At 34.7% G+C, this 10,749-nt stretch overlaps 1 protein-coding gene across 1 annotated transcript; it reads left to right on the forward strand.

Moving 5' to 3' along the window:
- Window positions 1–9,304: 9,304 nt before the first annotated feature.
- LOC128982110 (uncharacterized) lies at window positions 9,305–10,206 on the forward strand. The gene is made up of 2 exons (XM_054401160.1): window positions 9,305–9,440; window positions 9,608–10,206. The coding sequence occupies exons 1-2, from the start codon at window positions 9,305–9,307 to the stop codon at window positions 10,204–10,206; spliced, it is 735 nt and encodes a 244-aa protein (XP_054257135.1).
- Window positions 10,207–10,749: the final 543 nt, after the last annotated feature.

Here is a 10,749-nt window from a genome sequence, read left to right on the forward strand (position 1 = left end):
GAGGGGTGAAGCGAGGAATAGGCCATGATTCCTGATCTAGAGATAACCAATCGGGACCGTTCCACCATAAACTGTTGTCTTTCATAGAAATGGGAAGGGTTCCTCTACTGGCAATGTCAGCTGGATTACAATGAGTTGAGACATTTTTCCATATGTAAGTAGGAGTAAGTTCCTGAATTTCAGAGACTCGATTTGCAACATAAACTTTTAAGCGGTAGGGTACAGTTTTTATCCATGACAAGACTACGGATGAATCACACCAAGCATGTAATTCGTTGACAAGGTAATCTTGAGAGAGCATGGAGTTGCAATAGTTTAGGAGTTTGGACAAAAGATGGGCACCACACAATTCTAGTCTAGGATGGAGATCTTCTTAAGGGGAGCATGCCGTGAGATGGGTAAAAAAATCGATTTTTTTAAAATGCTTTAAATTTATTGCCCGTTTTATGCTGTTTAAGAAAATATATAACACTATATACATAACTTGTATATTTTCAGCTAAATAAAACAATTAAATAATGTTTACACATGTTTGGCGCTAGGCCTACTAGCGTGCTCTCCTGAGATGCTCATTGTTTTCACACAAATAGTAACCGTCTAACTATCTAAGTAAATCTAATATACAGGGTGTTCATTTGAAAACTTTCCATATCTGTTGTGTGCAAAGGTAAGGCTTTTAACACTTGTTCGTTCTCATTTCCCCCTAATTTGGACATGCCAAATCCAATAAAATTATTTTCAATTTTGAAAAATGCCCCAAAAGGGCCCAATTTGGGGGGTAGGGGTGCTTTTTGAGAAATTTTCAAATGTAAACATGGGTTGTGTGATACATCAATTTAAAGGTCTAATCACCCCGATCATTTTGGTGCAAAAAAAGTTTAATTATCTTTAACCGTATTTACAGGGTAGGTCAAAACGTTTTAAAAAAGGACTTTGAAGTTAAGTACCGTATTACCCTAAATACTGAACGGAACAGCGCCAAATTTCTTTCCAAGCTTATTCTTGAGCTACTCTTTAAGATAACTTGTAGTAAGGGCATTTTCCATGTTATTTTCTAATCAAAAAAAAATCTCAAATTTTAAGAATAAAAGAAAGCTGAAAACTCAAAATTCTTAAATAGCAAGGTATGACAAATTTCATACCACGTGAAAGGTCCTTTTTTAACAAACGTTTTACGTATTTAAGTTTTCTTTCTATCTCTTACCGTTTAAAAATTGCAGTGGAAAAACATAATTTTCTATGGTAAAATTATAACTAGTTTTCTAATAAAACACATTGCACTTTGTACAACGATGTAGTAGGATTCATAACAAATTAATCGACTACTTTAACGTGTGTCAGAATTCATCTTGGACTCTTCATCCTGTTCTTTTCTCATTGGTAACTGAGCCAGTTTCAGAAAACTTCCTAACTAAATCATTTACAGCCATATGACTCAAGGTATACCTGGATATCTATTGTTAAACACTTTGCAGTTATCCTGGAACACTTTTGTTATGACCAATAAGTAAAAATAAAGTCTATTTTTTTAAGTTTACACCATATTTGATTAGGTACTACAGAAAATGGTACTTTTGAAATTAGTACTACCAACAACAGAAAGCGGCCCACGCTTGGGTTTTTCTCATCAGCTATAAAACTTGTTTTTCACAAAGTAAAACGTAATGACTTGTTTGCCTATCTGCCTAAAAATAATTATGAATTGTTTCCTTCAGTTATTGCACCATTTAATGTGTCTAGAGACGAATTTTGGCTGTTTTATTAGAAAACTAGTTACAATTTTACCATAGAAAATTATGTTTCTCTACTGCAATTTTTAAACGGTAAGAGATAGAAAGAAAACTTAAATACGTAAAATGTTTGTTAAAAAAGGACCTTTAACGTGGTATGAAATTTGTCATACCTTGCTATTTAAGAATTTTGAGTTTTCAGCTTTCTTTTATTCTTAAAATTTGAGATTTTTTTTTGATTAGAAAATAACATGGAAAATGCCCTTACTACAAGTTATCTTAAAGAGTAACTCAAGAATAAGCTTGGAAAGAAATTTGGCGCTGTTCCGTTCAGTATTTAGGGTAATACGGTACTTAACTTCAAAGTCCTTTTTTAAAACGTTTTGACCCACCCTGTAAATACAGTTAAAGATAATTAATCTTTTTTTGCACCAAAATGATCGGGGTGATTAGACCTTTAAATTGATGTATCACACAACCCATGTTTACATTTGAAAATTTCTCAAAAAGCACCCCTACCCCCCAAATTGGGCCCTTTTGGGGCATTTTTCAAAATTGAAAATAATTTTATTGGATTTGGCATGTCCAAATTAGGGGGAATTGAGAACAAACAAGTGTTAAAAGCCTTACCTTTGCACACAACAGATATGGAAAGTTTTCAAATGAACACCCTGTATAGTATAACAAGTAAACACTAAGGAGTATTTCATTTGTGCTGTTGGTAGCACTGAATATTTACAGATTATCAGCTGGCCTTCTGCTATGTTTGTTTACACCTAATGTTTACATCTGTCGTCTGTCCCAGTGATTGTTGATTGTTGTTGTTAGCATTTTATTCATTTCCATTTGGTGTTTAGTTTAGTTTTCCCAGATATTGATCTTAAAGATCTTTATGGAAATTTAATTACTGACAAATACAAGGTGACAGAAACAATGAGATACGCCGATGCCTGCGAGCAACTAGAGGACGGCCACATGGCTCAAAAAATCCAACTAAAAACAGTGGCATCAGCTGCAAAAAAGTGGCACATGACGACAATTTGCTGGACACTATCCAATTTATCGACAAGGCGACAACATTTGTAAAAAATAATGTTGCTTTACCGCTGCGCTTGAAAGCAAACCATATGGCGATGACGTCGACATGGAAAAACTCGAATGTGTTGGGCACATCCAAAAACGTGTCGGAACGAGGTTGAGGAGACTAAAGAAAGATTTGAAAGGCGTTAAACTGAGTGATGACAAACCAATTGGTGGAAAAGGAAGACTGACTGACTTGGAAATAGATAACTTGCAGCGTTATTATGGCTCAGCCATCAGAAAGAACTTGACAAGCGTAGAAAGCATGAGAAAAGCAATCAAAGCTATATATTACCACAAAATTTCAACCGATGCAAATCCGAAACACAAATTTTGTCCTTCAGGTGTTGATACTTGGTGCAGGTACAACAAAGCCAAGCAAAACTGGAGAAAATAAAACCTGTACTTGAGGATTTGTCAGAACCAGAACTTCTGAAACGCTGCCTACATGGTAAAACCCAAAACCCTAATGAGAGTTTAAATAGTGTTATATGGCAAAGGCTCCCAAAAACTGTTTTTGTAGGCATTAAAACTCTCAAACTTGGAGTAACTGACTCAGTAATTACTTTTAATGATGGGTCAATTGCTAAGGCAAATGTTTTGGAACGGCTAGGAATCAAACCAGGAAAGTTTACCATTGAAGGGCTTACAAAAATCGACCAAACCAGAATAAAAAAAGCTGACAGAGAAGTGCAGGAGGAAAATAAGAAGCAAAGAATAAGAAGAAGGTTAACAAAAAGAAAACTAGAAGACAGTGACTGTGTGGAGTACTTGCCAGGAGGTTTCTAGTGCACTAGTGACAGTAGGCCTATTCGTGTTCGTGTTTAAGTTCAATTTCACGAAACTTCTGTTTTTTAGTGTTTAGGTACCGTTTCTATGGAAACCATGTGTCGTTTATTTCTGGTTTGTTTGTTTACCTTTTCAAAAGGTATGTTTTGTCTTACTTTCAATTTAAAGGTCAATATTTTATTTACTCTGTTTATATTTAATACTTAATTTCATTAAGCTACAGATCTTGTGGGCTGTTCTACAAATAAAATAAACTTCACTTGTTTATAACAAATTAATTTATTAATACAAAAAGGAAAAGTTCAATTGGTTAGAGAGTATTAAACATTCATTTGTGCGAATCTTAAATCTTCAAGATAGTTCTTTAGATCAACTACTAGCCTAACTTATAATAAGTTATGTAATATGGCCTAATTAATTTTTAAATCTTATCTGGTGTAGTAGTGTAGTAATGAGATGAACGTAGCCGGACGAGGTCTAATCCTGGATTCGGTTGTCAGCACTCCTGCGACTGCGTAGGTTAGGTTTAGCCACGGCGTCGTCTCCGTTCGTTGACAAGGATCTGCCATCGCCATTTTCCCACCATGATGCGAAGACCGGCATTTTGCTATTCACAGTCACTTGCTTCACCAACTTGACTTTAAGTCTATTTCGTTCTGACAAGTTAACGGTTATAGATATCCGGGTCACTTCACTTTAACATTAAGGTAGTTATGACACGGTGGTAGGAACAAATGATGTCTTTATGTTTTAAGAAATATGGACTAAAACCAAAACACGTCCTTCCGCTACGGTATCTCCTCGCTGAAGCTCTCTAGCCTCGTACCCGGAGCCCCGAGCATCTGCTTTCTGATTGGTTCCGAAGTCAAGCGCGCACGCGTATTGATTTTCCGAATACTGACGGATTCACACGAAGTTGTCCTACCATTGAATCCATTCTATAATGTTTAGCTTTAATATACAAATTTAATTATTTATTTACTAACCGATATAATCGACCTGTCACAGATACCCCCTAGATTTTTTTTTAACAAATTTTGTCTACGAATATTAAAAAAAAAAAAATCTACTTCCTCCAAAGGCTGTTCATCTCATTTTACAATTTTATTTTTTTTTTTATCACTACCTATCTTAAAAATGTATCAAACTCTAACACATATTTCAATTACCATTTCAAAATAAACTTACAACTCATTTCATTCATTACGAAGAGCTTTCAATTACCTTAAACAATAACCATATTAACATTATCAAAACAAAGAAAACTTCTTACCTATATTGGCAAAACAACACAACATATTTATCAAACCTGAAATTATTCAATACAATACACACAATAATTGCAATTTATTAAATGCAATGAACACAAAGTCTGAATTTTATGAGTTAAATTGCAATTTACTTAATGAAATTGTTCCATTTTTCTAAATTAATTGTGATTGGCATTTGATTCGATTATAATGTCCAATTACTCTAATTTAAAACACCCTCTAAATATATGATTAAACACCACTCAATATTATCATGCTAGTGTCCATTGGAGTCCTTTCTCACTTTCACTTTGATAACAGCAGTGCATCATATTTAATGTCCTATGTTCTATTGCACCTTATGAGTCACAAACATATCCTAAATACGATAGAGGCCCTAGGATTCGTGTGGTATACTCCTACCTATTACTAAATATTATTCAAAACCTTTTTGCTACTATGGTTTAACAAAACCAAAACAATTTTAACACACCAACAATGAATTAACATACAAAATCATAAGATTATGGGACCAAGTGGTAAAACATTTTTTTTTTTTTTTATAAGACATATAATTACCAAATCTGTCAAAAAATGAAATTCATCATCAAGTACCATTGCTCAGTTCCTAAACCATTTCTTCTGTTATTTTGACTCAAATCTCCCATTTCTACTACTAAATTATTCCTCCCAAGATACTCCGATCCGCAATGTCCCACTATTATCCATTCTATTAAACTGTCCACGCATGTTTAATTTATTCTCAGATAAATACTTCAAACTTTTACTGGGAATCCTGTCTTATAATTTTCCTATATCACTCATCACTGGATAGACAAATATGATATCTTCCTGACAACTAATGCGGCTTTAACTTGCCTACTATTTTTCAATAAATCTTAAAATCGCATTACATTATAAGTACCAATAATTTGCTGGATAGGAAATCTCTCAGTATCTTACAATCTTAAAATCAAAAAATCTTCAAAACAGAATAGTATCTTCACATCACCTATACAATTTTCATATTTTGCTGAAATACACTACTTAAAACTAACATCAATTACCATAAATGAAATCATCATTCGTGAAAACAATACTTAATATTATCGTTTAAATAGCAATATGGATTAACTACTTTATATCAACAAATTCCTAAATCTCAGCTTGTTGTCAAAGACCCATGAATTGACTTAGTAATGATAACCGTTGCTTACTCCATACCACTATTGTAATCTAATGAATCATCCATATGGTCAGTCTACTCCCATAGGCTCGTGCACCTTGTTCCGTTTTGTTTAAGGGTACAAACAGACAGTAACTCACAAACAAAAACCCAATTTGATCTAATTACACTTAACTTCACTCCATGAACTTCTTTAATTGCCTTATATTATATGTTCCCTTAATTTGATTTGATTCAATATCTTTCAAAACATATGCATTTTCAAATTTTATTTGAACAACCTCATATGGGCCTTCATATAATTGAAAGAACTTTTTAATCTTTTTTCCCAACTTATCAGATAAACAATGTGTTTTAATCAATACTTTTTGCCCAATTTCATATTTCATACCTATTACTTTTTTATCAAACTTAACTTTTCGTTGCAGTAACTTTTTCTTTGTTTTATCTCTGACTATCCTTACCAGCTTTTCATAATTTAGCTGACTATTAGGGAAATTCACTAATCGCTTGAACATGTTTTCAGGCCTTACTCCATACATTAGTGTATAGGGAGTTTGCTCGGTTATGCTACTAACTGACACGTTTAGACAATCTTCAACATATTGTAAATACTCAGTCCATTTTGTATGTTTTTCATAACAATAGGCCCTACACATCCGATTTATTTCTTTATTGTATCTTTCTACTGGGTTACTTTGTGGATTATAAACAGATGAATGAATGTATTTTATTTTCAATTTATCTAGGCCCTCATACCATTTGTTTGATGTAAATTGACTACCGTTATCACTCAATATACATTCAATTTTTCCTACTGTGTTACTAAAATGTTCAACCTTTTTAATTATGGTTACTGCATTAGCTGACCTTATTGCATACAGCTTTACAAATTTACTAAAAATATCAACCATTGACAAAATGTATTTTGCCCCGAACTTCCCAGCCGGTAATTCGCCTATTAAATCAACGCTTACTAGTTGAAGTAATCGATCAACCGATATTGACTGTATACTACCTCCATTGTGTTTATTGCTGTGTTTTGTCTTTTGGCACAAAACACATTTTTTCAACTGTTCTTTGATTACTTTTTCCATATTATTAAACACACAAAACTCTCTTAATGTTAAATAAATTTTATGACCACCGAAATGACCGTACTTTCTATGAGCAAAATCGATTATGCTATTTACCTTACTTTGCGGAATGCAAATTCTCCATAGTTCATCGTCATCCTTAGAGTTTTTGAACAATAAACCATTGTAAAGTTTGAATACCCTATTCAACTTATCTTTCTCTATTTCGTCGTTATCAGATTCTAGTATTTCAATGATTTTACCATATTTGTCATCACTCATTTGACTTTCCTTCAGATTACATATGATTTTCTTTACTTCACTCTCTTTAAAACCCAAGTTTAATTTACCTTTTAGTATCTTTACCACATTCTTATCTTTGTCTTCTAAACCATCTTCCTTTACTCGAGAGAGAATATCACACACTACATTTTCCTTACCGGGTATGTATTGAATTTCTAAATTGAATTCTTGCAATACTAATACCCATCGTAACAGCCTACCATGAGTTAATTTACAGTTGGACAAAAATGTTAAGGCCTTATGATCAGTTCTTACGACAATTCTATAATGTCCTATTAGATATGCCCTAAACTTGTTGCACGCAAAAATTAAAGCTAACAATTCCTTCTCGGTGATCGAATAAGCCTTTTCAGTTTCCAATAATTTCCGACTTGCAAACATTATTACTTTATCATTACCCTGATCATCCTGCTGGTATAATACACATGCAATCGCACTGTCAGATGCATCCGTCCCTATGAAATATTCTTTCTGAAAATCTGGGTGATTTAACATAACTGACTTAAGAAATTCTTTTTTCAAAACATCAAAGTTTTCAGACTCTACTTTACCCCATTTCCACCTATTTTTTCCGTTCAGCAAATGACTAAATTTGTTGGTTAACTCAGAATATTTATAATGAAAGCACCTGTAATAATTCATAAGTCCTAGTACTGACTGTAATTCTTTTACATTCCGAGGATCTTTTAATTCCAAAATTTTACTTATTTTCTCCGGATCCATAGTTATACCTTCTGATGAAATGATGTATCCTAGAAAGTTGATTTCAGACTGAAAAAACTTACATTTATTTAACTTTACTGTGGCTCCGAATTCTGCTTATCTACCAAGGACGAATTTAATGTGTTCTATGTGTTCGTCTAGTGTTTTGGAAAAAATCAATATATCATCAACGTATGTAGTCATAAAAGAATCAAAATCACCTTTAAATATGTGCGACATTGCTTTGATAAAAGTAGCAGACGAGGTTTTCAAACCAAAAGGTAAGCGCTGATAACAGAAATTAGCCCCATTGAAGGTAAATGCCACATATTTTCTAGATTCTTTATTTAAAGCCACCTGCAAAAATCCCTGTGTCAAATCAATTGAGCTTAAGTATTTAGTTCCCGAAAATCTTTGTAAAATGGTCTCAATTTTCTCAGTTCTTTCACAGTCATTAATTATGTACTTATTTATTCTACGGCTGTCTAAACAAACTCGAGTCGAACCATCTTTCTTTGTTACTGCAACCAAACTATTGCTATAGGGACTATTTGTTCTTTCAATTATTTGATTTTCTAGTAAACTCTCTATTTCCTTTTGTACATCTTGTCTTTTATGATATGGAATCGGATATGACTTTCCTACAAACGGATTATCTTGTGTTAAATTAATCTTAGCTTCAAATCCTTTAATTAAACCTGGCTTATCTGAAAATACTTTACTATTATCATTCAAAACCTCAGCCAACTTTCTTATACTCTCACTAGACATTTGAGGATTGCTCATCTGTAATAATGAAATTGGGTCATTAGCTGGGTCCAGTTATGAACCATCAAAAAGCAAGATTATTTATTAAAAGCCCAATCATTAACATTGGGTCATTAGCTGGGTCCAGTTATGAACCATCAAAAAGCAGGATTATTTATTAAAAGCCCAATCATTAACATTGGGTCATTAGCTGGGTCCAGTTTCGAACCAACTAAAAAGCTACAGAACTTCATATCTAACCGATGGTGGTTCATTAGGAGTGCACTACAATCACTACTACATAAGAGAACTCGGTGATACCTGCGAGACACAAAGTACAATGCTTCGCTGCCACAGTCGCTGCCACAGTTAAATTGAACTTGATTAACTTAAAGTAAAAAAATAAAATAAATTAATAACATAATCGAATAATAAATTAAAATGTCACATCAGCAGCAACAGCCACCGCCGCCGCCACAGCCGCATCAACTCTGGCATCCATGGCAGCAGCAGCAGCAGCAGCAACAGACACCAAAACCCCCACAGCCATCACCCCCCCCCCCCCGCGACGCGATTCGTTTGTCCGGACTGTGGTCGAGCCTTTGACAGAAGATTTTGTCTTAGGAGACATATGGAGGCCAACTATCCGGCAATGAGATCCTTCAAGAGATTTCGGTGCCCTGAGTGCGGCCGCCAGTTCAAAACTGAGTACAGCATGAACAGACATTTGCGGTTTCACTGCAGGTCGAAGAGGGCGAAAAAAGGGGGAACCTGAGAATTCTCCTCCACCACCCCCGCCGCAACTACCGACACTGCATCCACAAACTGCGGGACCATCCAATCAATATGGAGGCGTTGGCAGCCAAGGTAGTAGTTACAGCCCTAGTGGTAGTGGTAGTGACGAACCGTCAGATATTCCGGGGAATATTGCACCCGAGAATTTTGAAGAAGTCGAGACGGCGTTTCACGGACGTTTAAAAACATACAGATTACGCGACGAAGCACCCTCTCGGCTTACTATCCCGGAGTTTCTGACTCAATTGTTTGAGGATCTTGTAAAGCTTATGCACCGCATATTGGAACACGTGACAGCCGTCAAGACCAACCTGTGGTTGGATTGCGAATTCACGAACGTTCACGACCAAACGTGTCAACGCGCCTTTAAGACCAAGAATGTCGCCGTTCTCCGGTCCACCGACATAGACGAACTGTGCAGTAATTTGTTTCAAAAGTTGGTGGACGAAAAGGAGGTGTGCGAAAGGACGGGCTCGGGATGGACCTTCACTTTACTATTATCATTCAAAACCTCAGCCAACTTTCTTATACTCTCACTAGACATTTGAGGATTGCTCATCTGTAATAATTTCACTGATTCCATTATTGGTATCGACGCCTACTTTTAGTATTTTCGTTTCATTATCGAGATTCTTACTGTTATTTTGAGAATCAATGACTCTATTCATTGCCAGTTCGATTTGTTCATTGCTATTTACTGTATTCAAGAAATTTGAATATATCACTTTAATCCCACAAATACATCCATTCTCTTTACCCCTACTTAACTTTACTTTTGTTTTTTCATTGCCATTATTTAAAATCATACATTTACTTTCAAAATCAATGATCACCTTGAACTTTTCAAAAAAATCACAGCCCATAATTAATATGGTAGGTATACCTCTGACAATAAAGCATGGAATGTCAAAGACTGAGTCATTTAATCTACAGGGTAAGTATATTTGTTTATTTACTTTCTTTGATTTAACTCCCGTTATCCCTTGTACGGAAACATTTGTCACTGGTAACTCCGGTATTTGTTTTTAACATGTCATACATATCTTCTGACATAATAGTTGCTTGTTATGTTTCACTGTTATGATCTACCT

This window comes from Macrosteles quadrilineatus, unplaced genomic scaffold, assembly GCF_028750875.1.
Source record: "Macrosteles quadrilineatus isolate MER2022 unplaced genomic scaffold, UCM_ALF_1.0 Scaffold_115__1_contigs__length_332310, whole genome shotgun sequence".
Classification (NCBI taxonomy): domain Eukaryota; kingdom Metazoa; phylum Arthropoda; class Insecta; order Hemiptera; family Cicadellidae; genus Macrosteles; species Macrosteles quadrilineatus.